General features: G+C 49.7%; 6 protein-coding genes across 6 annotated transcripts; 5 read left to right on the top strand and 1 right to left on the bottom strand.

The window, feature by feature from the left end:
* Positions 1 to 69: 69 nt before the first annotated feature.
* BO85DRAFT_367645 (putative PHD finger and SET domain protein) lies at positions 70 to 2,838 on the top strand (the record flags this gene model as incomplete). The annotated part of the gene is made up of 1 exon (XM_025655825.1): positions 70 to 2,838. The coding sequence occupies one exon, from the start codon at positions 70 to 72 to the stop codon at positions 2,836 to 2,838; it is 2,769 nt and encodes a 922-aa protein (XP_025517718.1).
* A 1,215-nt stretch (positions 2,839 to 4,053) lies between these two features.
* Positions 4,054 to 5,278, top strand: BO85DRAFT_476412 (nuclear transport factor 2 family protein; the record flags this gene model as incomplete). The annotated part of the gene is made up of 2 exons (XM_025662781.1): positions 4,054 to 4,677; positions 4,770 to 5,278. Exons 1-2 carry the CDS (start codon positions 4,491 to 4,493, stop codon positions 5,276 to 5,278), a joined length of 696 nt encoding a protein of 231 aa, XP_025517717.1. The 5' UTR covers positions 4,054 to 4,490.
* Positions 5,279 to 5,487: 209 nt separating this feature from the next.
* On the top strand, positions 5,488 to 7,078 carry BO85DRAFT_417274 (putative MFS monocarboxylate transporter; the record flags this gene model as incomplete). The annotated part of the gene is made up of 4 exons (XM_025657768.1): positions 5,488 to 5,671; positions 5,727 to 5,827; positions 5,893 to 6,255; positions 6,309 to 7,078. 4 exons carry the CDS (start codon positions 5,488 to 5,490, stop codon positions 7,041 to 7,043), a joined length of 1,383 nt encoding a protein of 460 aa, XP_025517716.1. The 3' UTR covers positions 7,044 to 7,078.
* A 140-nt stretch (positions 7,079 to 7,218) lies between these two features.
* BO85DRAFT_250291 (CDC73 C-terminal domain-containing protein) lies at positions 7,219 to 8,988 on the top strand. The gene is made up of 2 exons (XM_025654923.1): positions 7,219 to 7,994; positions 8,067 to 8,988. Exons 1-2 carry the CDS (start codon positions 7,308 to 7,310, stop codon positions 8,805 to 8,807), a joined length of 1,428 nt encoding a protein of 475 aa, XP_025517715.1. The 5' UTR covers positions 7,219 to 7,307; the 3' UTR covers positions 8,808 to 8,988.
* Positions 8,989 to 11,435: 2,447 nt separating this feature from the next.
* flbA (developmental regulator FlbA) lies at positions 11,436 to 13,836 on the bottom strand (the record flags this gene model as incomplete). The annotated part of the gene is made up of 4 exons (XM_025658583.1): positions 11,436 to 11,582; positions 11,639 to 11,826; positions 11,885 to 13,013; positions 13,123 to 13,836. 4 exons carry the CDS (start codon positions 13,834 to 13,836, stop codon positions 11,436 to 11,438), a joined length of 2,178 nt encoding a protein of 725 aa, XP_025517714.1.
* Positions 13,837 to 23,268: 9,432 nt separating this feature from the next.
* BO85DRAFT_486250 (uncharacterized protein) lies at positions 23,269 to 23,788 on the top strand (the record flags this gene model as incomplete). The annotated part of the gene is made up of 2 exons (XM_025663376.1): positions 23,269 to 23,426; positions 23,485 to 23,788. The coding sequence occupies 2 exons, from the start codon at positions 23,269 to 23,271 to the stop codon at positions 23,786 to 23,788; spliced, it is 462 nt and encodes a 153-aa protein (XP_025517713.1).
* Positions 23,789 to 27,003: the final 3,215 nt, after the last annotated feature.

Genomic DNA, 27,003 nt, shown 5'->3' with positions numbered 1-27,003 from the left:
TTCGTCCCCTCGAACCCTCAACAGCGCATTTTTCTCTGTTCAGCTCAAGAGGGGGTATTCTGTCGGATTATGACAGATACCTCCCCAGTCGCCATCACGCATCCAACCACGGAGCCCCCTGCGGTCACCGCCCCTCTGAACTCGCCCATCGTAAACGGCGCTGTTTCTGACTCGGTCGCCCCTGACGAAGAAGAGCCGTATACCATCAAGTGCATCTGCGCTTTCGAGGATGACGATGGTAATACGGTCTTCTGCGAAGGGTGCGAAACCTGGCAGCATATCGAATGCTACTATCATGGCCGAGATGTGCCCGAAGTCCATAACTGCGTGGAATGCGAGCCGCGTTCCCTCGATGGCCGGCGCGCTACGGAACGACAGAGGCGTCTCAGAGAACAGAACGACGGCGGTGACCGGAAAGCGAAACGGTCCGGTGCGAAGAGTCATAAGAAGAAGGTCAAGGAGCACGGTGGTGATCAGGTAAACGGCTTCCATCACCGGTCTGAATCCAGCGCCCGGGATCAGCCCCTTGCGAAGAAGGTCAAAACCAATCATCGTTCATCGGGGTCGGTAAGCTCCGTGTCTAATGCACCCAACTTACCCTCTGATGCGCGCAAGCGGGCAGCACCCTCCATGAGCCCGACCAAGGCATCAGGGCCTTCCATTCCTTTGTATTCGCACGAGTTCCTTCATCTTTATGATCAAGGGAAAGACTATGCCAACATAGACAGCAACCTGTTTGTGAATCTGCATCTTGCAGCGGACTTTGCTGCCTGGGTCACGGAGCCGGAGGCTGTTACCCGCATCACAAATGGGCGCTCCCCAAAAGAAATCTTCACGTGGTCTGGTGCAACACTTGACAGATCACGCTGGCCGACATTGTCTACTGAAACGATCACGGACTCGAGCATTGAGGTGGAAGGCCAACATCCAACCTGGAAAATCCTCAAAACTCGCGATCGTGTCGGCAAAGATGAAATTGTCGGTGAGATTACGGGCAAGCTTGGTTTCTTACGCGACTATTGTCTTGACCCCAGTAATCGATGGCAAGAGCTTCGTCATCCTGAGCCCTTTGTCTTTTTCCACCCTCAGCTCCCAATCTACATTGATAGTCGGCATGAGGGAAGCGTGCTCCGCTACGTGCGGCGCTCCTGCCGGCCGAATGTTACCATGAAAACCTACATCACGAATCAGGTAGAGTACCACTTCTGCTTTGTTGCGAAGGAAGACATCGCTGCGGACTCGGAAATCACGGCCATGTGGTACCTAGATCCTCAACTCTTTGAGTCTACCAATGGTATAGTCAAGCAGGAGGCCAGTGACAGCACGCACGATGCGCCTGCCATTTGCATCAGTAATGTCCTCGCCCACTTTGGTGGATGCGCTTGCGTCCCTCCCGTGAACTGTTTGCTGTCCAGCGTTGATCGACGACGTCACCCAAAGTTGATGGATGCGAACGCGAAACAGCCGAGTGCTAAGCGAAAGAAGACAAAGCCCAAGGCGAATATTTCTCCGCCTGCAACCACAAGTCGGGCGGGTAGTGAGACCACTAAGAACCTTGATGAAGATGACCAGGCTGATAGCCGTTCTGCATCGGGGTCTATCCGAGGTCAAACTCGCAGTCGGGATCTCACCCCTACTTTACAGACTCCTACGGAAGCGTTTTTGCTCGGGGAATCGGAACTTTCGGCTCGAGACAAGCGTAAGATCGCTGCAGCAGAGAAGAAGTTTCAACAACTGGAGCAGGACCAAGCATCACACAGAAAGAAGAAACGGGCTAGTGGTCAATCCAGCCATGCTCCACGCGAGCGCCAGTCATATTCTCCTCCCTCGGGCGGACCTGTGGGCTCGCTTTCCGGAATGCGTCACAGCTCACCGCGCAAAACATCCGGCAGTCACAGCACACCTGGGCGGTCTCCTCTGGGGCGTTCACATTACGTGGACTCCGCTATACAGACCGAGCCGGATGCTAGCGATGGTGTGGTTTCGCCTTCCCTGCCTTCCCCTCGTCGACCTTGTTTCGTGCCCTTGACTCAACGTTTGCTGAAAAGATGCTATTCTGATCGTATCAAGCTTGAGCAAAGCAGCCCATCCCCTGTTACTCCTCGAACTTCTCTTCCCGAGCATTCTGACTCTTCACCGACTTCCACGAGCCCGCATGAGGCAGCGCCATTAACAGCCACAACCCCCAGCATATCCGCCGACATCCAGGACACAGAGATGAGGGATGTTGATTCGCCAGTAGAAACCTCACCATCCCATTCCGTTACACATCTCGATGCATCTCCCTTGTCAGGACGGGGATCGGTCAAGCCGCCCGTGCCGCCCCCTTGGCCTTCAACTGCAGCGCACAACGCTCGGATACCTAGCAATATTGTGCATAAACAGCGCAACACTAATCTCCGCGTTCCTCTGCCCCCCGCAACGCTACCCCCGCCCCCTTCGGCCACCAGCCCCGGGTCTACAGCCCCATCGGTGTTGTCCTCACCTTCAACTGATGTGACTTCGCAACCCCATATTCCCACCACGCCGGTGTCTGGCGTGGCAGGCCCTAGTCCAGTGAAAAAGAAACTCAGTTTGGGTGACTATCTCATTCGCCGGGGCACCATGACCACGCCTACGTCTGAGAAGACTCAAGCTCAGGCTACCGCAATGCTACCGCCCACACCACCTGTACCGCCTCCGGCCAGCCGTGATGGAGCTGCTGCTGGGCACAACTCTTCCGCGGCGGCCAAGGCGACCGGCGACGAAGTGCCGAAGCCAGAACGGGGGCCGCAGGATGTCAGCATGAAGGATATTCCCGGAGCTACGCAGACTTCACACATACCCTCAGCGACGTGACGATCTGATGCTATCTCATGTGGATTACTCCCCTGGAAGTCGGGGTTTACACGATATAATACGCGTTGTTTACTTTCTTTGTGGAACAATTTCTGCGAATTTGTTCTTTACTTCATTCCCCTTTTCTTTCTTTTGCTTCGACTTGTACACGATGGGAATTGACAGGCGTTCAGCCGGCGGAGCGGTTTTGATTTGACCGGCGTATTCGGCGTGTTGGAAATGGAGCGGGTTCAGGGAAATACTCCGGATGAGTTATGGGCATGGGAAATGGTTTTCAGGAGGACCTTTACGGGTCATGATGTGAGCGCCTGCTTCACGATTGTCATTATTACTGTCAGACTTTTTTTTCTTCTTTCCCTTTCCTATTACCGTTCTCCTCTTCTATTACTAGGATATTTGTGACATGACTCCCCAAGCGCCGAACATTCGGGCTCTGCGGAGTGGACCATGACGAATGAAATTCTTCTTGAATGTTGATTGATGGCACTGATTCCGTAGCTGAATGCATCGAAGGTACACGTTGCTGGGCTGAATCCTAGTTATCTTGGTGACGTCAGGCAAAATCCCATTGTGCTCTGCATAAGCTTTGGATGGCTTTCGAGGAAACCGGGATATAGACATGAAGGAAAGGAGAGCCCATTCTTGGGCTCGGGAGGGTCAAGTGCTCCGGATATGCAGGGACTTTTTCTTCTTAGCTGATCGGGCTCTCCACCTGTAAGAAAGAGCAACGCATGATCAATGACTACTTCCATTAATTTTCATTCCCCATCCAAACAAGACTTGAAGCGACAGCTCTTTCATCATAGCTTTGGCTCGAAACGTGGGCCGGGACGCGGATAAAGAATTACCAGGGAGGCGCGCCTTGGGCCTCTAGACTTTTCCCGCCTGCGCCACTCGCCGAAGCGTTTGAGTCTATTGTCTAGACCTTGTTTATTCGGTATGCCAGGGCTGGCATAGCTGCAGGGGGCCGTATTCAGCGACGTCTCGGCCGCTCCTGGACCAGTGGTTGATGAGTCTTGTGGTGCCACTGCCACGCCTCTTATCACACTGAATATGGATCACAATGTGCCGTGTTAGGAGACGATTCTCATCGTTATTGGCTCCTTTGTTTCACAGAGGTATGGTAAGGAGGAATAGTTATGAGCCGCTCCAGTGGACTGATCCGCAGCATCAAGAATATGTTGCCTTTTAATATCTTGCAAAGGATTTGAGGTACGGCTGAGTATTTGTCCGTTGAAGATGATGACAATAACAGGGTCTTGTTTAGATGCCGGTTATCATGCTGACTCGGGATACCGGGCAGTATGGACACCCTTCATACTAATGACCAGTCTGGAATGGGTGTCCAGACAAGCTCATCTAGACGCTATCCGGCTCCACCGGCCCACTGCGAATGACGAGGCCGGCTCGTTGGTTGCCTGATATCATTCCCATCGGATGACATCAAGGACAAGGTTGACTATCGGCTTTCGGGTTTGCCGAAACAGACGGGCAAGTACTTCTCCATCACAATTATGAAAGAAGTATATATTGCCGTGCTGGTGCCCTGGATGGTCCCTAGTTGATACAGACAATTCTACAATCACTACAATCCTTCCATCAAATAGCATTCCATTCCCTTGCCGATCTATATCTAGCACATCATATACATCATGGTCGTTAACATCACCGCCGAAGATCCTCAACCTACCATCCACAGCCACATCAATGGCACTACGGAAGAGATCCTGGATCGGCTATGTGTCACCGAGCTCCTGAAGGGATGGCCAGTATACCGAGATGCCTCGGAATGGGCCCACTACCGAAACTGTTTCGCTGAACAGGCTTACATCTTTACCAGTAAGTTCTCACATTTGTCCTTTTGTCTCACTTATTTATATCTTAAACCTCTCCTCGAAACATCTCACTAACATTGTTTACTCAATCCACAGCATGGAGTGGCGGCATGCCCATCGATGAATTCATCGAAGTCTCCAAGAAGGGCCGTCGAAACGGCGACCATATCATGCACCGCGAAAACGGCACTCTCGTGGAGCTGAACTCCAAGACAGGCCGTGCTGTGGGAAAAATGAAAGCCACTATCACCCAGCGCTTCTCATTTGATGGCATTGAGTTTGATGTTGAATGTGACTGCCGCTTTATTATGTGGTGCCAGAAGGATCCAGCCGGGTGGAAGGTCCACTACAAGCGCTTGTTCTACGAGAAGGATAAGATCATGCCCGTGGATGGCAAGCATGTGCCTGATTTCTCGGAGGAGGAGCTCAAGCCGTATCCGTATGGATATAGGTATCTGGGTGCTTCTCAGGCGAGATTGGGGCATAAGATTAAGTTGGATTTGCCGACGATGGAGGATAATGATAAGTTCCGGGGCATGTATGAGGCTATGGAGAAGTGGTTGAGGGGAGAGGATATTAAGGAGACTTTGGGGATTCCTGTATAGATTTGACGGGATAGTGGGAGGGTGTCTTGTATATAGTTCATTGATATGACGAAAATATTAATGATGATCTTTACGATTATAAAGACTATTTATGATTCGTTCATGCTGAGGCTTGAGGGGTTGCGGGGTAGTCATCCACTTACTCGCACATCGTCCTTCTATCTTTTCTTTGTCCTTATCAATTACATAAGAACTATCGAATCTCAGACATGACATCTCACGAACTGGCCGATTTAAGGTCTGAACATCACTCATTTTCTCATCCATCCACTGAAGAGTCCAACAGCTCCCCCCGTCATGAACTCGAGCAAGTCCCACTGCCACCAGTCGACCAGGGCAAAGGTGCCTGGTTGATCCTCGCCTCATGCTGTTTAATTCAATTGCCGGTCTGGGGTGCGCATTTATTTTACCCAACTGTAGCTACATGTCTGCTCATTCGGGACACCAGGGTTCTCTCTCGTTGCCGGTATCTTCCAGGAATACTTTGAGACGCATAATGGCCTCGAGGGGGGTAAAGGAGGTTTGGCAATCATGGGGACCACGGCAACAGTAATATTGTCTTCTATTAACATTATGTTTATCTCCATATGGCTGACATCTTTCTCTTCTTACAGGGAATCCTCTATCTTTTGTCGCCTGTGACGTTCACACTCCTGACCCGCTACCCACATCTACCAAAGTCCTGCGCGTTTGTCGGGCTAGTTCTCAGTGTCAGCGGCTCTCTGCTGTCTTCTTTCGCCACAACTGTCTGGCAGATGATTGTGACGCAGGGCGTGATCTGTGGCCTTGGAAATGGCCTCGTCTTCAGTCCGACCACGCTCTATCTAGATCAGTGGTTTGTTCGCCGCAAAGGTCTGGCATATGGAATCATGTGGGCTGGTAAGAGCATCTGCGGCGTAGCTCTGCCTTTCGTGACGAGTGCCTGTCTTGACCGGTTTGGAGCGAAGACGACTCTGAGGGCTTGGACGGTAGTCACAGTCAGTCGTTTGCTCATCCCACTATTCTATTTGAAATTAACTAGGCATTGTAGCTACTCACGCTTTCTGTGACCCTTCCTTTCATCAGACCACGAATCCCTCCAGCCCCATCGACCACTCCACAGCCTCTGAATCTCGCTTTCTTGAAGCTGGCCACATTCTGGATGCTCCAGCTCGGAAACATCATCCAGAGCTTCGGCTACTTCTTGCCCAGCACGTATCTACCGTCGTATACAACAACCGCAGCTGGCCTGTCAGACACCACAGGAACTCTCCTGGTAGCACTATTCAACGCCACCTCTGTTGTAGGTGGAATAGTCTTGGGATCTCTTTGTGATCGCTTCGCTGTCAGCAATATCATGCTGCTCTCCTCCGTAGGCTCTGGAACGTCTGTCCTACTGTTCTGGGGTCTGTCAACATCATCCCCATCTGCAAGCTTTCCACAGGCTGCCATCGCACTTCTGGTTCTCTTTTCCATCACGTACGGATTCTTTGCTGGAGGTTTCAGTTCCACTTGGTCGGGTGTGCTCACCCAAGTCAAGCGTGAGGTTCCCTCGCTGGAAACCGGATTGGTGTTTGGGTTATTAGCCGGTGGAAGAGGCATTGGCAGTGTCATTAGTGGCCCATTGAGCTCAGCTCTTATGCAGCGGGGTTCCATCACCGGGCAAGAAAATGGGGACATCGGGTATACCACCGACTACGGGGCATTGATTCTATTCACTGGCGTGACAGCTATTTTTGGAGGATGGAGCTGGATGTGGCATCACCGACAACTCTGCTTGTGTTGATAACATCATTCACTGAGCAATAGCAATGATTCAACCAACTAAATAAATTCTTATTCAGAGTACGTTGGGTAAGTTCCGCGCGCATATAAACATGTACAGGGCGGACGAGATCACGTGCACTCCGCAGTTCCTGCGCATCTCGAAAGCTACGAGTAACACCTCCCCCAACCTCATCCATTGTTCAACTTCCAGCACACAATTTCAAACTCCCGGAGCGGTAGCATCATCTACCAGTCCTCCACATCCATATTCACACCCGCCATTATGGCCACCGATCCCTCCTTGCAAGATCCTCTCCTCTCGCTCCGTCGCGCCATCGCGGCCGGCAACCTCCCCACGCCAACAACCTCCAGCGACCTCTCCGACCAGAATGCGACCGACGACCTCGCAAAAGCCACCCATCTCTACTTCCAACATCCCCTCCCGCAAACAATACCCCTCACAACACCTACCCGCTTCGTCTCCAGCTCGTCCGACTCCGCCGTCGACCTCCGCAGTATCTTCTTCGCGTGGCAGAAGAAAGATGTCGCCATTCCCGAGTACATTGCTTCCGCGCAGGAGCTCAATGAATCGCTAAAGCAGAAGGAGCGCAAGGAAGGCGAGGAGGAGGAGAAAGTTCAGAACCTCGTATTCGTCGAGCGCTTGGATCTCCTGACTTGGTTGGAGGGCGCGTCTGATGAGAGTGAATACATCAAGCCGTTGGAGGGTGCCGCTGCTGCGGCTGCTGCCGCGGCTTCGGCTGCTGCTCAGGCACAGGCGTCGGCGAATATTGCTTCGGGGGCTGCGGGTGGTGTTTCTGCTGTACCGAGTGGTGCTCCTGGGGCTGGTGGTGCCGCGCAGACTCAGCAGGGTAAGGCGGCTAAGGTTATCGATCCTAGGTTGCAGGAGATTTATAATGGGGAACGCAAGATGGGGGATCGGAATAGTGTGCTACGGGGGATTAAGCCGACGGTAAGTTCACGCAGAGGGGAGAAGAGAAGGGAAGACTATATATACACAGAGTGCTAATAGGGATTATTGTAGGACTTCTCTCACGTCCGCAAAACCGCCGAATCCATGCTGGGACGCAACCGCTCACGGCCGGGACAATACCCTGCTGGTGTGAAAGCCGGCAGCAAGCCGCAATCCATGGTGGTGCCGTCGCCGTCGGCAGGCCTGTCCCAGCCACGCAAGGCAAGCAAGACGCAAGATCCCATCATTCTCCTCTCGCCCTCGGCCTCATCGCTCATCCGCATGTCCAACGTGCGCTCCTTCCTGCAGGACGGCGTCTTCATCCCTCCTGATCACCCTACTCTTTCCATGTCCAACTCCAATATCCTCTACATCTCCCGCCCGCTCCGCATGCACTCGGATCCGTCCAGCTCCTCTCTCCGCCCCGGTGGTGGCAGCTCCTCGCAGGTCACGTCCCGGAAACCTACCCGCTTTATCCTCGTCGATAGCACGGCCAACTTCCGGCCGGACTACTGGCAGCGTCTGGTTGCCGTATTCACGACAGGTCAGACCTGGCAGTTCAAGTCATACAAGTGGTCCTCGCCGCCAGAGCTCTTCAAGCATGCCACGGGTGTTTATGTCGGATGGCATGGAGAGGATATTCCTCGGGAAGTGAAGAGCTGGGGCCGAGGCGTGCAGAGCTACGCGGTCGAGCGCTGGGACGAGAAGGGAGGAGTCCACGGGGCGGGCCGGTGGCGTGATCGGGAAGTGGTTGAAGGGATCTGGACGGCGATTGAAGAGGGAATGAGACTCCGAGGCTGGGGATCAAAGTAGAAACTACCCACCGTGTGCGTGTGCGTGTGTCATGTTTCACTTTTCCCTCCTCTCATCATTCCCCCCAAAATCCCAAAATTAGACCTATCGGTCCGTGCGAACAGCAGCAGCAACGATGAGGGATAATTCGAAACACACTTCGTTTCAATCATTCAAACACTCTTTACTCTTTGCAGTTTGCCCTCCGTCAAACTTTATGCCTTCGCGCCGAACGGACTCGTTCTATTGGTTCCCACGGGGATCCTGTATCAATACCATTCCAGCACCCACCTACCTTCTGACCGACTCTGCCTGCCGGTAAACCCGCAAGATCAACAGCAGAAGAAGAAACCAAGAAAAGAAAGAAACATACCCCCTGACAATGAAATGGAATGCCATGCCATATCAGCCCCCAAAAAAGAAAATAAACTCCGATCCTACTTGGCTCGGAAATTGCGCCCACCCGAATGCGGAGTTAACTCCGGACATTGGAAACAAGCGAACCCCAGCTACTATGTTGATCATTTTACCTCCATCTCCTTTTTTTTTTCTCTCTCTATTCCTACTCATTGCATATCATGCTAGCTAGGTAGTTAGTTATTTCGTCACGTTCGGGTAACTTTTTTTCACAGGCGTATGTATGTATGTATTGTATCGGTGTCAATTTCTTCTTTTGGCGTTGCGTTGCGTTACATTTTCCCCTTTTTTACTTTACATCTTCTCTATTATTATCTGTCTATGACATTTGAACTTGACTAAACTTTGGCTATAAATGGTATTATTTTAACAAGTTACATAGAGGTACTTTCCTTCGCTAGTATCTAGATCCTACTCTATTCAGTTCTATTAATATCATACTACAATACATACTTCGTAATACTACCACTGGTACCTGTTGCTTATACTCCATAAGTAGACAATGGAATAACACTTTCTTCTTCTGCTAACGTATAAACTAGCAGATACATACATACATGCACCACATGCAATAGATACTAGAGACAGAGCAAGGAATAACAAAAACAAAGAAAAAGCAAATATGCCCACCCATCAATACACACAACACACCACAGTCAAGCATCCAACGAACTACCTACCTACCTACCCCATTCAAGTTTGACACTGACTCCAGGATCATAACCTTAACTCATGAAGTAGTATCAAGCTAGTAGTTAGGGTATGTACTAACTAATGTCACATGGCCCCCATCCATATTCAATGTTCACATCATCAGCATCAGCATCAGCATCATCATCTCGTGTTTAACTTAAACCACGTGTCAGCCATGTGCGTGCGCTGCGTTGCGCTGCGCAGCCAGTTACAGCTTACCAGATATGTATGTATGTATGTGTGTATGCATGTAAGATTGTATGTATGTATGGTAATATTACTTATAGCATAGTATAGTATAGTACTTTAGTGACTGGTATATACTAGCGAATGTCTGATCGATGAATACGAGCATCTGGCAGTTTGGGGTCGGGGAGAAGTCGAATTGATTGCCTTTTTGGGTACTAGTTAGTGTAGTTAGTAGTTACCTACTCCGTAGTTGGGTATCTGGGCTGGGCTGGGCTGGTCGGGTACTACTAAGTATTGAAACGCGGAGAAGGGTTCGTTGATCTAACTTCTATCTTTGTCTGCTGAATACGGATGTTACAATTGTTGCCTAAAGTGTGGAAGTAGATCATCATGTCTCTGAATATTTATTTATTTATTTATTTCTGTTCTTTAGATTTCTCTGATCGCGAGAGGACATCCCTCGCATATTCAATCAGGTAGATAGGTTAAAAGGAAAAAGCCACACTCGCTGTACCCTGAAAATGCAAATCAAAATGCGCGTAACCATGCTCGATGCAGGGGACGTATGACAACATACACATCAACTCGGAACAAAGGAAATAACATATATAGGAAAGGGAAAAATAGACCGGAAGAAAGAGAGATGAAAAAGGAAATCTTGAGAGGAAAAATAATGCGGATATGATGCAAACAAGAAAGGGAAAAAGAACCGAGTACTAAAACGCCTCTCTAATGCTGGAATACTTCTCGTGTTTCAGCCTTTCTCCTCTTCAGTCTCCGTCCATGCGTCACGGTTCACAGATGTAAAAAAGGAAATTAGAAAAAAGAAGAAACAAGGGGTAGAAAAGGAATCGGTGTATTAAAATGGTTCAGTTCCGGCATCTCTATCACATGATCCATAGATCGTAACGTCTGTCATTGGTCGTGCGGACTTGGTAACCCCGTGAAATGCCCTGCCGTCAATGGCAAGCGGCGTGGGCGGGGACCAAGCGGCAATTGAAGAGAAAGAGATTATAGAAACGGGAGAGCGTTCGTATCGGAGACGCATAACGTGTATCATGTCGTGTCAGGAGGTTTGGGAGTGCTCCCAAGCTTTTGGTGGGAAGGATGTGTTGGCTAGATCGGTGCCTAGTCGACATCGGACTGGCAACTCAGATCAAGCCAAAAAAGTAAAATCATGTTCAAGTCGTTCCGTCAATTAACACCGCGCTGTGCAGTAAGAGTGTGTTTCATCTTGGATCGGCGAAGTCCGAGTGCAAGCCACGTGCCGTCAGATCTTTTAGTAATCACCAAGGTGAAGGCCTGTTCGGACAGGATTGGGATCCCTGCATGACACACATGCTGCCCCTATCATGACCGTGCTGAGCGGCTCGCCGAGCGCTCCGGAACTGGAGCAGGCGTGGGAGAGTAAGCCCGGGGGGCACCAATCAGGTCAACGTCATGTTCCTGAAGGATGCTGGCACACTTCGGATCACGCAGAAACTTGGGAACGGAGTCCTATTGCGGGTTAGCTTTTGCCCTTGGGTGCCAAAATTGTTACAAGATAAACTTACACTTGACATCAGCTTGAAGACCGAGGTCTGAGCCATCTCAAACAGATGCACCACCTCCTGCAGACTCTTAAGCATCGACTCATCGTCGCCCACGGCCTTGGTCATGCGGCTTGCCAGACTGTTGCGCAGCGCGTGATCGATGTTGAGTTCGCAAGGGGATCCCGGTGCCAGGAACGCATTGTAGAGACCTATTCAGGTACATTAGTTGCTAGTTGCAGAAGAATCATTGTCATTGAGACCGCTTACCATATGCTGCAGCCAGTGTCTCACGGACAGCATCCGGCTTCCTAAATGTGCCCAACTTCTCTGCCTTGTGGTAGGCTGAAGTGAATTCAGACACGTCGAGGTAGAACGACAGGTTCTCCTCACAGAGGGAAAAGCGAAGGAACTCGCGGAACAGGAGTCGTAGGGCAGGGTCGTGAAGAATGTGGTTCAAACGGGCATTGTTGGAGTCCTTCGGGATGCCACGATTGTCGTACATGGTGGTTTCACGAGACTTGTCCCGTGCGATCCACCCGCAAACTCGCTGACCCCGGTCCGTCATGCCGTAGATCGCATTCTTCGAAGGCTGGAACGCAACTATCGAGTCATCTGGTTGGTTGATGAAGCGGTCTTCCTGCAGCATCGTAATCAAGCCGTACTTGACGAAAAGCTCGGCAATGAGAACGGTCTCACGGCGCTCAATTGTGGTGGAACAATCCATCAACCAATCGACCGCGGCTTTTCCGGTGAACGTGTTGATGACAATCTTGTCGTTGATCTTGCGCTCCTTCGCCATCTTCACACCAACCAAGCCGTTCGAGTAATCACTCAGGGAATCAGAGTCTGAAGTAGAGATGCTGCTCTTCACGTTGGGACCATCCTGCCCAGCAAACCGGCGGAAGATGACCTCAATAGTCGCTCGATCGTGTGACAGCTTGTCTGTATCGGTATCGCGCTCCAGGTTGACCAATTGCATCGTGTTGCGGGGCGACTCCAGCACGTCAATCACATGGCGGGCAGTGATACCGTTCCTCTGGCAGAATCTTTGCAAGATATTAATACCCTTCGGCGTAAGCTGGTACAAGGCGCCCTTCAACGGAAATATTTGCGCCGATTTGCCATCCACGGCCTCGATGAAGCGGGCATCGACAAAACGCTGGCATACTGAACGAGCCATTTCCTTGGCCATGGAAAAGGTGGTAGTCGTTGTGGTTGTAACGATACGCGAAGGATCTTTAGGGTCGGGCATACGGTTCGACTGGGAGAACTTGAGAGAGCCGAGATTGTTGATGGCTTCTTCGGAGGTAAAGGAGTGGTCATATTTCGTAAACCGCACACGATGCGAATCCAGTTTCAAGCTGACCATCAATGTCGAGAACAAGTCCATGAAATCCTAACAAAGAGACCGCTTGTGTTAACAATTACCGCCTTTGAGTATATCCCAGTCATCTCTTTACTTCTCGCCCTGTCGGCCACTTTAGCGCACAATTGGGTCACCTTACCTTTGTGAAAGGACGATCATCCTCCGTCATACGCAATAACCGCGAGGATGTTTGATGCATCTTGGCGGGAGATACGGTAGGTCCGACTTCGGGTAGTTGCTCAAGTGGGGACGGGGCACGCTGGAGGGTGTAACGGCGCCTCTCAACAGAACTGGTCTGTTGTTCAACCACGGCCGGGGAAGAACGGCTAGTAGCGGCGTCGAAGGGCGCGGGACTGGACCGTTCACTACTGGCGCTACCGTCCGACAATGGCGGAGTTAACGGCGTGGCACCTGGCGCTTCGTTGACGCTGACCTGCGAGGCCTTGCGCGAATGTTTCGACAGGCTTCCCGATGAGGCAGAGGAGCGGAGGGGGTAATTCGGCGCTCCTATAGAGGAAAGGTTCGCAAGGGCGTTGGAAGTCTTTTCACGAGCTAACGCAGCGAATGAACGGCGATTGCGACGTGAAATGGATCCAATTACTGAGCCTGTGAATCCGGTTGGGTTGTTGTTGGTGGTGGTGGTGGTAGTAGTAGTGGCGGATTGAGAGGGGGCGACAACAGCGGAGGGTGCGGAGTTGTGCTGTAGGGAGGGAGCGGAAGCAGTACGAGGGCGAGTTTCAACCGGGGAGGTAGAGACCGGGATAGGATCAACAGATGGGGGGGATTGAGAGTAAAGAAGGTGAGAGGAAGGAGGAGAGTCTTGGTCAAGATGAGCGGAGGATATGGTTGGCATTGAATAGTGCGAACCAAGACGGAGTGGGAGAAAAGAGAAGAGGGGGGGCTTTGTATGTATGTATGGGTATGGGTATGGGTATGGGCAAAAAAAAAATTGGGTAAAAAATATTTCCAAAAGGGTGAAAGAGGGTCAAGGGAGGAAAAAAAGAAGAAAAGGAAAAAAAAAAAAAAAAGATAGGTGGAGGGGTGGGTGTATGTATGGATAAGGGAAATCAGAGAAGGGAAAATAAAATAATAATGAAATAAAACACGAGGTAAAATTCCACTTTGAGTGAAGGAAAGTCGACCCAAAATTCAAAGTCAGTTTGGAAACAGACCCAGGAAAAATTGGGAAAATGGCAACGGCAGAAAATGGGAATAAAAAAAAAAAAATTCAGGGAAAAAAAATTGTAAGAAAATGGAAAATGAAATAAAATCAAACTCAATGACGAAAAGAGCAAGCGGGGAATTTGGGTAGAGTGTTAGTCAGGTATTTGTACAAACAGTAAGTGACTTAACAAACTGTTTGACTTCTTATAAGTTGGAGTACGATCTGAAGTGGTTTTTTGGTACAGGGTGGATGCTACCGGATGGATCCCTTACAGCGAGTGAGCGAGAGAGAGAGAGAGGGTGAGAGAGTGTGAGAGAGCGAGAGAGGAGCAGAGGCAGCGGAAAGAATGAGAAGGGAAGGGAAGGGAAAAGAGGGAAAGATGAGCAGAAAGCCAAGTGAACAGCGGCTGCTCAAGAGGGTCTCCAGGGGCGTGAAGAATCAGGCCTGTCATTCTTGACCCACTGTGCACGCGGACGGTTTCATGCACCAGACAACGTGGGCCAAGGGCAAAGGTGGACGGATCGTCCTTTGGGGCGATCAGAGGTCGGCTTCCCTGCAGAGTCCGGCAGGGTGGGATGGGTGGGATAGGATGGGATGGTACGGGTATTGCCCTCCGGAAAGGCTACCTTGGGTAAGGTAAGGTTCCTACAGGCGACCGCCCCGAACCTGCAGGCCTTTTCCCTAGCCACACTTCCTTCCTCGTGGATTATTTCTTAGGCGGGTTTGGGGGCCCCTTCTCCGCGTCTGACAGGAAGAAGGGGGCCATATTCAATATGTAGAATTGAGTTATAAGTTAATTCTCCTTCTTGCTGCCAGAATTCATCCCTTCCCTGTCATGGTTTGATGCAAGGAGATCCCCGAACGGTGAAGGTAACTTAACCAGGGCCATCTTACTCTCCCGGTCCGTATCCCTGCGTATTGTAATCCTTGTCACATACCGTATCGTTTTAAGAGATACATTGCTTTGCTCCGTCTCAACCACTTCCTCCAAAAGTGGGCCGGTTTCCAAAACCGCTGGCGTCGGATGATCAGCGAAATCTACGCCTGGGGAGGGTTTCAACCAGATCGCGCTGTGTTCGCTGTATAATAAATACCGCCTCATCATCAGACACGCAGCAACGGATTGACTGGTGGATATAATACCCGAAATGTATGGAAGAAGGACTGAGCGGTAGATCATATAGGCATAGAGAGCTGTCAGAAGAATTCTGGAGCAAGCAAACAAGCAAATGGCAATAATCATCAGCATGGGCCGACTAAGTAGTAAGTGGTAATTGCTGCACCGCAATCGAAGTGATGCGACATTATTGGTTTATCTGCCTTGGGACCATTAGTAATGTGCATCTCACAGGTTCCCACTGTATCTCTTATCATATGACGAGGAGATATGATTCTGGTAAGCTCGGTTGAGTACTTGAGCATCATCTTTCGAGCCTGAGCTGACAGGTTGTGTACCTGGTCTGTACATACATACATACACACATCAGGTCAAAGCACGTTTGTCCCTTTCCAATCAAACGGAACAGGGGCAGATGCGAGCAGGCAAAAAACGTGGCAGACACGCTTTTGCTCGGTCTGTACACCCAAAGATACCTCCAGGCAGACCAAACAGCAAGCCAGCAGCGCCAAGCCCGTCACGTTACCAAGCACCTTCCTTCTTCAGCAAGCAGGCTTCCATACTGGAGAGACTGCGGCGGCCTTCAAGCAGTAACGATCATCCTTGAGTCATGACCGGAAAATCCCCAAGTCACGGCAGCCAGTCACAGAGTCTCGTAACGAACACTTGCAGGCAGGCTCTTGCCAAATCGGGACTAGACCGCCACTAGTACCAGACTCAAGTTGCTCGCCATTTTTACGCTGGCGAACACCGACTTCCAACCTTTTCCCCACCCCCGACCCAGCCCGGACGACCCATCACCTCATCATCGGCCTTGGGTTTTGGGCCCTGGATGCATTGGGTGCTGCGTTTCGGGCTTTGCTGTTTAGGCTTCACCCAGCGTGCTCTCCCCGTCAATGATTGATACTTTATTCCCCCCCCATCTGAACTTTCCTCTCCTTCTTCCCCTTCCCCCCCCCCCCTACACGGGTGATCATAGCCACCAATCATTGCCCATCTGTGGCATAGTACGTACTGGTTGGCAGCCTCACAAGCCCCTCTTATCTTTGTTTTCTTGTAGTAAACCTTCCTTTCGCCCACGTGGGTATCCCGCCCGAGCAAAACCTTGTTGGGTTCTGATTCGAACCAAGCGAACCAAGCAATTCCCTGATGTAGATCAGTATTTACGTTGATGTCTGAATTCGTGGCCTCAGGCCCCCTGTCTTCTGAGGGCCTTTTGGGGGAGGGGAGAAGCCACGCGAACGATACATCAATCCCTATCCCTAGTCTACAGTTGGAGGAGTCAACTTTTCCAGTTTGACAAACGGAACTATTTACAATGCTGCATATGATGAAAGTCTATCGACCAGTCCTAATTCGGTCGGACCAGGTAGCCAGCCATCCAGAGCTGCCAGTAGCAGCGAAACCCCTGCCAGATCACTTCTCAATAATGTGATCGAGCCGATCAAGTTTCAGAATATGCCTACAAAGTACCCTGCCTACGTAGTATCCCCAAAAGAAAAGGGTAAGAGGACCCAGATAGATAGACGCGGTGGAGCAGAACAAACCAGATGGCTTCCCGTGTGGCTGAGTTCTGATGGCACTCGTATTTTTTTTATTTACTTCGCGTGGATGAAAACTAAGAACAGTCGATGCCTCTTTCGTTCGCCTTTTTTTTTTAATACTTCTTGGATACGTCTCCCGCTCTTCCACGACTCTTCCAGGTGCATTCTTTCCTGCCTTCTGTCCTAACCGAGACCCATGCGGTTCCACGTGGACACACGTGGAGAAAAGCTGGCGGCTGGTTTGGGTTGCTCGGGCGGCTTGGCTGTCGGCCGTTTTGGCCTCGCCCGCCGGTGTGTCTCGCAACTCACATTCCAGATGGAAACTATGTATCCTCATTCTCGGGGTCCAAGCCCAATCATCCTCATTTCTTGGACCTGACCGTCCCGCCTTGCGCCAAATCATGGCACTCTTGGTGGTATTTCACTTTTTTTTTTTTTTTTTTGGCATCAACCAGGGTGTCAATCGCATGGCTAACTGACAAGCTATTGCTCACAGCAATGCTCCGTGTCCTACTAGTACTGTCGCATCACGTCATAAACCCTGAGAATATGTCTGAAATAGGTAGTAGGTGACTCCGTAAAAGCAGTACAGCTATGACATACATCGAGGATCTGCTGGGGCCTATCCTCCAACCTACTAGTTCAACTTTCTCCAGCCCATCTCCAGATCTCTCTCAATGTTGGGACTTGGGACGCCAACAAGGTTCACAAGTGCGGTCCAATTCCTGATTCTCCCTAAAGGGGCCACTAGGGAATTTTAGACCAGGATTACCAATGTACACTGCGGCTACACTGACCACCACCACTACCACAAATCCCAGTTAAAATGGGGGCAGCGTCTGAATACGGCTATACAGTAGTAAGCCCTCATCATATACCCAGAGCAGGCTGTCAGTGCGCTTGTCACGACCATTGGCAGTCCGCCACAAAGTTAAAAGGGCCCCCCATCAAGCTAAAGAAACAAAGGAAATGAAGGACAAGGGGCTCAGGAAGAGACGATCCTGCCAACACACAGTTCGATCCTCCTGATCCTTTTCTATTCCTGAGGCTCATCCTAAACCCCCGGACGTCGAAGGTCTGATCGCAGCAGGATTGCGTCTGACGTGCGCCCCAGCCGGCTAGCTACAGCAGCGTAACTCGAAAGGAATGACAATCAATCATCATCTGGGAATGCTCACGAAATCTTCCGGGGCCCATCGTTAGTAGCACCTAACCTCAACCCAGGGCCATCAGCCTAGCGGTCAGATAGCCGACCGTACCAATCATAGTGACCTCCCATGGCGGCTACGTAACCCCTACTTCGTTCTGATGAAGGATTTACGATCGGATCCCCCCCGGGCAGTAGACAAGGCAATCTATCTCTGTGTATATTCCAGTACCCACTCTTGGAATTGTTCTGGTGGCTTGTTCTGCCTATCAAGCTATCAGCAGCAACAGCAGCAGTAGCAAGTGTGTCTCCACCAGAGCAATTGGGGCAACACGAAGCGGTGAGCCATGAGAAGGAGGGGCTGCAATGGCGCAATTCCCCCGTTTCGGAGCTATCCACACCTTTTTTCTTTCTTTTTTCTTCTTTGCGCCCGCTCTGGAGCCGTGACCGGACTGGCGGTAAAGAATCTCGGTCACAGACACAAACTGAAACTCCGTCTGTCACTGTCATGCTGTCACGTAATCAGTAATGGAGTTCAGATAGCAGCGGTCAGACACTTGTGCCGTGCCCAGACAAAAGAGCACATATGTATTGCTTTGGCCATTCGGCTTCATGTGAATTAAGATGAATATCTAGACAACACTAAATACATGCTACTACAGGGTGATGACAGGGTCCGCGTCAGCCTTTCAATAGTAACAGCAAGCCTTGAAAATAGAACAGAGGGGGCCGGGTCGCCAAATCGGGAAACCTCCATACATATCAGTAGACGGATGGATAGCTTCAAATCCTGCTGCATGACAGTATGTACGGAGTCTTCTGGAGCCTCTCTCTCCATCACCCAGGAGACAAACCGAACCAATCCACACGGCCCCAACAAGAATAACAGTCCTTAGCAACAGCGCTACTAGCCGCGACATGCGAAACTCACTATCCAGTTCACGCAGATGGATGATCCCTGTCAGCCGCGTTACTCCTCGCGTGGCGGTCAGGGATCATCCCGTCGGAACGTAAGACAAGGCTGCGTCTAGGCTACTGCTGGGGTCCTTTACTTACTCTACTGGCGAGAATCTTGGTGACATTTCTCCTGCCTACAAAGAAAAGTACCAACTTAGCGGACCCATATTTGATGATGTTGTAGTCTCCTGCACGGCGCCAATCGTACTATCTACCACGCCATCCATCCTTGGCTTCCCGTCCATGCGTCCTTTTGCTATAATCGATCAACATTAGTGAGGCGAAATAATCCAGAAGAGTCAGTCGCATTTGGCATGTGGCTTGCGACCGAGTCAGACATCCCAAAGGGCTAGAACCTCAGCTATCGGTGCGCCTCATTCAGCCACATATCAACTTTGTTTTTCTTATCCCTTTCAAATTATACTTTTTGACCTTTTTGCATGGCGTCGTTATGGACCTGTCTAGGTTCATGGTATGTGTCTATCATAATTTCAGTATGATATAAGGGGTGGTTGGTGAATAAACCATCGTCCGTGCTATTCGAAATTAACTTTGGGTCATCCATTATATCCGTCTCTAACCTTGCCATGTATCTACTGTAGATGGGTTATTTTCCAATCGACCCAGCCAAGCAAACAAAACAGGCAACCTGCCTAACCCGGTCGGATTTTAAATTCTATTTTCTACTGGCATTTCTTCAGCAATCTGCCACAAACCCTTGGCGCGATATTGACATGACAGCTGAAACATACCAGTCGGTATTCGTATATCTCTCTTGGCACAAGATGTTCATCCAAGTATACTTGGATGGAAGTTAACTACGCTAGGATCTATACAGGCAGTACCCCGATAATAGCCGAAACCAACGCACGGCAGTTGGACGATCAACCTACCTGCCTAGCTCCAGACTTCTATCCTATCTATCAGGTTATCAACAACCACACAGTACTCAGACAAATACGAGCAACGCCTCCATCATTTCCATATTAGCTGATTCGCCACTTAATCTATTCAGCCTAAATCAGCAGGCTTGTGCTCAGTCCGCTTCCATTTCTTTTTGATCCATCTCCATCCGTTCTACTGCAGAATAGGTAGCAGCTACTAACGAGCTACGGAGTATAGTTAGTTAGTGAGTTAATATGGATCTATCTAACCGTAGCTAGTACGTAAAGTCTGCAAAGCACCTACCCTCCTACCTAATAGAGTGACCTGCAGACTAGTGGAGCGATAGCTATCTTTAATATAGGTTGTAGTTAGATACTCCATAGCAGCAGAGCAGCTATCACTACTATATACAGTATGTTAATAGACAAATAACTTGCTACTTTATCATGCCCCATCACTAAGCTACTTAACTACATACTACTGAAGTACTCCGATTGTTTAGTTGACCGGAGAACCAGATATCCGGTCTACTACTATCCTACCCGGTCTATGGATCTACAATTACATAACAAACAAGTTCTCTCTTTCTCTTCTCACTCTCTATCACTCAATATAACGAAACATAACACAAGTAAAAAAACACATACCCTCAAAACCAAATCCATACACCTATCAGCCACCGAACAAACCCCCCATCTACACGAACGAGGAAAAAGTTCCAGAATGTGACTCATACGTCATTCCCGAACATTCATACCCATACCTCGGCTGAAACCTCTACAACATTACCTAGTTCTCCATCCTGAAATCACCCGAACCAAGGTACGACCTCTCCCTCAACCCTGATCCATACATAGAAAATTCCCAATACCGAAACAACCCGGAAACACAAAAAACAGAGAAAAAGAGAAAAGCGGTCAGAGAGTTCACGCGGTTCCAGCGCAGTGGAGTAAGTAAAGTCTTGGCAGCGGGTTGAGGACAGAGGAAAAAAAAAAAGGTGGGGGTTATATTACAGTGTAATTAATTCGCTGATTCAGTTGATCTGTTTGTATTTTTGTATGTTTCGGATTTCAAGGATGTGGAATCAATGGAACCAACGGGAGAATGAGCTCTGCTCTTTTTCCCTTTCTTTTTTTCCCACTTGCTGGTGGATAGGTAGGAGGTATCCATCCCACATGGAAGAAAAGAGTAAATGGTAGGCACTCCGTACACGGTTTTATTATGGAGTATTCTCGGGCGCGGGTGTGTACGCCACGTGGGTTCTTTTGTGGTGATACACATCCATAATTTTACATACTTCCAGAATTATTATTTTATTTTTTCTTTTTTCTTTTTGTTTTCTCTTTTGGTTTCCACTCTTACGAGACGAGCGGAGAGGTCATATGACGAAGATTTAGTTACAGTAGGTAGGTAACTAAGTATGGAAGGGCGCAAGTGTCGTCATTATGGGGCATGGAAAAATTTTCCCTCATATGCGGTTTTACTATTCTTCTGTTGGTGGGTTTTCGGGTTTGGAGGTTAGGGTTGGACTCTGGTCTGTCTGTCTAGTGTCTACACAATCTATCTAATATCTATCTGCCTATTAGTTCGTTGGTAGTAGTACTATCTAGTCTTGTGTTTGTGCGCCGCTTAGGAGACAGCGTTAACTTCCTTTAGTGTAAGTTCAAGATAGTGTCTGGGCAATATGTAGGGGGCGGGATATTCCGCTGCCGGGGGGTTTAAAGTTCGCACTTAGAGTTCGCTTGATATGAGCATGTCTTAATTCTACGGAGTATCTAGTACAGTGATAGTCTAGCCTGGACACCTTGATGAACTGTATCTTGATGGCTGGAAGCCCCTGGAATCTCTCGACCTTGGTTTGTGGCTGAAGTTTGAAAATAGTAGCAATTGGCGACGGACCCCTGAACCAACATCAGGGTACTTCGTAAGTTTGATGTTTTATTGGATTACGGGAGTGTTGGCTGAGAAAGACCTGTTTGTTTCAGCTGCTAGAGCTGAAAGTAATGGTTGGGAAGGCATCTTTTCGGCTTCCGGCATTTTGTGATCCTTCTAGAATCATTTCTCCAGGGGAAGGGGGGGTGGTTGGGATGAACTATTTTAGGAGAATAGTTTATCTGGTGCAATGGAATGGGATGGGATGTGAATCCTGTCGGGCACAGGGAGACACGCTACATTGTACTACTGTGCTGTTAGTATCGGCTGCGCCCAGATATCTGGAACGATAGTAAGCGCTTGGGAGGGTTTCTAGAAGGAAGTTGTTGGAAGGGCTAAAATCCAGCAGGATTGCATGTCTAATCCAACTTACCATCACGGCGGGAAATGATATGAACTTACGTAGCAAGTACGCGCTGTTCCTGCATCGTGCAGTAGTTCGGTGGCGAAAGAAGCCCAGCTGAAGCTTCTAGAGCGGTCACTAGTCTTGTAAACTACTACAGTTTACCAGGATCGGATGACGCCGATGTCCATTCAATTCACCAAGCTTTTTTTTCGAATTTATTTTACTTGATTTTCGACGATTTTCCCCTTTATTTCCAATCGCACCATATTACCTACCTGAGTAATTGAGATGCTTTCGCCCCTACGTCGCAATTTTTGATCGGCTGGGGATCTACAAGTCCGCAAAAACTCAAAGACCCATCCGTCAACAACGTGTTCCTTCCCAAGCAAGTATATCCTCCATCCAGGACGGGAAGCGTATGTGGTTCGCAGGCAGTCCAATTTTTCCGACTGTTGGTCCTCCGATCTGCCGATCAATGGAAACCGTAGAAGGAATATGAGATCACAAAAAAATCATACGGTGTTCCCCGTTGGAGAAAGAGAAACTAGTGAGGCTGCATCCACGGTTGAGTTAATTGAGTTAATCTACTCCTGGGGCGCTATTGCTTGGTGGTTCTTTGTTTCGGGGCTGGTGGGACGCCGATGGATGCGCTAGAAGGATTCTGGAAGACTTCTGGAAAACGCTAGAAGGAGTCGGTCGGTTGGGGGTTGCTGGTCACCCCCACTCTCTACCATGTGTAAGACTTTTTCCTGTTTTCCTTTTTTTCTTTTTCTCTTGTGTAAGTTGTTGGGTGAGGCTAGGGATTCGTACCTATCTGAGGTAAGTTAGCGACGGATCACACGGTGTACATCGGGCTTTCCGGCGTTTGTCTTGGGGGGGCGTGGTTGATTCACCGTATTTGTATGATGAATCCACAGGCCCCGAGAGATGATGGGGGTGACGGGCTAAGGATTTACGGGAATACGGATTGGGTAAGCTGGGCGCTGGGGGCGGCCGGGCTCAAGGTTTACCGCTTAAGTGAGGATGGGGACGGAGATAAGTTAAACCGCATACATGTCACTTTTGTCTAGTTTTGTCTTGTCTTGGAACTTTGCTAGATTGTCTTCAGGCTATTCTATTCTTTTCCAAGCAGGGTCCCGGGGAAATTGTCCGACTCCGGCGTCCAGCTACTAGGAGGGCGTGAATTGGGGCTATGGCGGCCGATATCGTCGCGCGAAAATCGCTTAGTCAGAAGCAAAACTCTCCGAGGGTCAACAGGCTTCTCTGCCTGAGTCGGTCAGTTCCAGGAGACGAGACGCACGTGGAGGATCTTCCGGGAGGCGGCCAATCGAACCTTGAGCGTTACATTGCGTATGGGAGGGAAACGGTATGGACTAGTCTCGTACAGACAATTACTTACCGCCTAAAGCGGCCAAGCCACTTACCGAAAACTGAAAATAAGGCGAGAAAAAGGCCCCAAAAGGATGTCGGAGTCGGAGGCGGAAAGAGCCGGAGTCGGAGCCGGAGCGGGGGGCCCTGCTTCAGGCCAACTTCAGGCCATATTCCTTCGGACCAACCTAATGCGCTGCTACTGCTGTCAGCCTGCGCGGCGATTGGCTGGCTCGTTGTTCTATCTCGTCCTGCTGCTGCTCCTCATCACCATGGCCATCATCATCGTCGCTCATGCTGTCTCCATTCCCGTGCAGGACTACTTCCAGTGCTTCTTCTGCTGAAGAATTGGGATACGCCCGATATGAATAGGCACACTATACATACCCCTGCCTGTCCTGCCTCAAAACGCAGTTTGGCCCACCATCGGCACAAGTATGTACTATGTCTTCTGCCTCGGCCTCAACCACGCCTTCCTTTCTGCCGCTGCAGAAGCAAGGGGTTGCCAGCATGCATGATAACTACACTGGTTCCTATTTGATGCTTTTCTGTGGCAGACGCTGATCCTTGCTCTCCACGCGAAAACTAAACCCAAGGCTTTTTTCCTTGTCGTGGCCCCACCTGACCAGCTTCCAGGGGGGTGTCCCTTCAGCTGTTTCCATGGGCAAATCGTGAATTATGATGCTGATTGCTGACTGGGTGATATGGGGAAGGATAGCCTGTTGTTCCCTTTTCCCACCATCCCGCAATCGGGTCTTCTATGCTGTGCGACCTGATCGAAAATGGCTCGGATCACCGTCCATCTGCTCACGCTGCCATGCGAAGGGCCAGCCGGTTTGATTTCCCACGCGCACACACGCGAGAGACGGACCCGGTCTGCCCCGGATGCTGACTGGGTGCGGCGCGATGATGGAACCGGCGCGACAGGGATCTGTTCGGTTGATTGCATCGTCGGTGCATGGGCCAATGATGCCCATCCCCGACTATTGGGCAAGCTCCAGCCGACGAAGTACGAGGCTGGCCGTTAGGTCAACTCTGAACAGTGTGTTACTCCTGTCTACGGAGCTTACGAAATAGCCTGCTAGGATGTCTACATGTGTATGTGGTTAGCGACTGGAGGTCGCTATTCGGTCCCCTTAGTGTCCGGTTAGCCCAAGCGTGGCTTGGCTTGGACCGGATCATCATCAGCAGCATCAGCAACATACTTTGGGGCGCGGAATATCCCGTCCAGATTACGGAAGCCCATCAATGACATCTTTCTCCGGGGCGCATTACATTAATCTATCTTCTGCCCAAGACATTCAATAATCCCCAGACGAACACCTTACGACCGGCAAAACAGGCAGCCTCTCTTCCCGGCTAACCCCGCCGCCGATTCCACTTTGGTCCTGCGCCAGCTCAAGACGGTCATTTCATGCATTAGTGTGCAAGAGACGTGGCCCCGATTCGTCTTAGTTCCCCAGTCGACAGGCGATGGAGATGAGCCAGGATCGCACCAGGATTCGGTTCAGAGCTACGCAGTTGCATCGCCCATACGTACATAATCAATAACGGTGCATTTCGCCCCCATTATTAAGTCTATAGCGTGGTTATATCACAGTCATTTATGCGTGGGCATATACCAGCTATGTGATATGAACGGGGTGCAAGTGCGGAGTATCGGTCCAGTCCTCCCTCCATAAGACTTACTGTGTCCAATATCACCACTCATACCCAGGGTGACCAAAGGAACCTAATCTCAACCGAAAATTGCCTCTGTCACGCTGATCGACCAAACTACCGCCCATTATTGGCCGGACTTCCGTTCGAACTAGTCCGGCAGCCTCCCTTGCTCACGGCCTGGCGTGGCTAGGGTTGCACAAGGCTGGTCGAGACCACTGGGGAGGGATGATGGCTCATTTCAGCCCAGGCTGCTGGCCAATCTTTGGTCATCCGCGGAGCACTGCATGGGCAATGGTGCGTGAATCCCTCCCCTCGGCGTGTCCATGTACCTTGCCTGCCATGAGGAGACGGTGCAGCAGCAGCAGCAGCATTCCGGACGCGGGCTGGTTACCCTGCTTTGCCATGAGGTGGTACGTACTAGGCAGTTTGAGCTAAGGCAGCTCTGCCGATTCCCCTCTTTTTCTGCCACGCAGCCTTAGCCCCGTCTGACACCATCGCGACAATCAACATAACCGTCCGTCACCGCGATCTCACCTACACAGACCACCACAACCCACATACACATCATCTCCATCCCGTCCAACTACCTTTCCCTCCCCCACAGTTGACCCTAGCAGTAGGTACATACCTAGACAGCGACTAGATATGCAGCAGCAGGTCCAGAGCATACTCAGCCCCATCTCATATGAGTATCCTTGGCTACCTCACCACTAAAGTTGGTCAAACTAAGTATGACCCCTGTAGACCATCTATCACATCGCAACCCCTCCCAACGGTATCACCCAACCCACCGCACCATTTAGTAGTTACCCCATTAGCACGAATCACATCTCCCATCACCGTTTAGACTGCAGAGTCTACACTAGTCACTACGCATCTTAGCAAAGTCAAGAATGTCAGGCACATCCACCCATCCACACAGCACATCCAGTCATCGAGTCATTCATTTACTGTACAAGGTCGATCACTTTTATTACTTATCCATCCACGCGACCGATCATTCTGCGAATTACAAACGTATCTCGTACAGCCAACCTACTGTATTAATCGACGATCTTATTGTTTACTAGCTATCGACTACTTGCCTAAATAGTACCTATTTTCCATTGCATAACCATATGCACATAATCGAACCATTGATGTGGTTTTATGATAGTGGATTTACTGACTTTACAATGGTCATTACACTGTATAATATGCAGATAATGAGGCTGCTAGCGACTTGACATAGCACTCGCAATACCGGAGTAGTGTGTGAAATAAATATCTCAACTATACTTTATGCTATCACTACACGTAGATTATTCCTATCTTCTATGTAAAACCTACGCTACGATACAACACTACGATGATCATTCATTCAGTTCATAGTACTAACCACAATTGAATGCGCAATAACCCTCATACATATATACACAAATACTAATACCCCTCAAAGAACAGAAGAAAGAGGACCTTCGAACTCGAACTAAGTACTGACTTCTGTCAATTCGGTCATATCCGACCAGCTCAACCACATGTCGTCAATCATTCTACAGTACTATGTATGGATGTTCTGTCAATTCCCTCGGCCAATTCATCGTACCATATAGCATAATAACCATACGCAGTCATACTTAATCTTGACTTCGTTCGATACTATTTCGAATATGTATAGATCTCCGTACCTGTTAATGATATAATTTATATATATATATATATATATTCCATACTACCATCCACATTGTACCACTCATCCCACAACAAAAGACACAAACAATTCTAGCTTCACCTTACGTTAATACTTAGTACTACTAACTACTAGTAGTTAACACCAAACCCAGCGAGGAAATTTATCCCACTCGCAACATCTGATACTAACTAATAAGTAATGAGGGGTAAAAATTCTCAAACCCAC

This window comes from Aspergillus piperis (assembly GCF_003184755.1).
Source record: "Aspergillus piperis CBS 112811 unplaced genomic scaffold BO85scaffold_5, whole genome shotgun sequence".
Classification (NCBI taxonomy): domain Eukaryota; kingdom Fungi; phylum Ascomycota; class Eurotiomycetes; order Eurotiales; family Aspergillaceae; genus Aspergillus; species Aspergillus piperis.
This window is presented reverse-complemented; position numbering and strand designations above follow the sequence as displayed.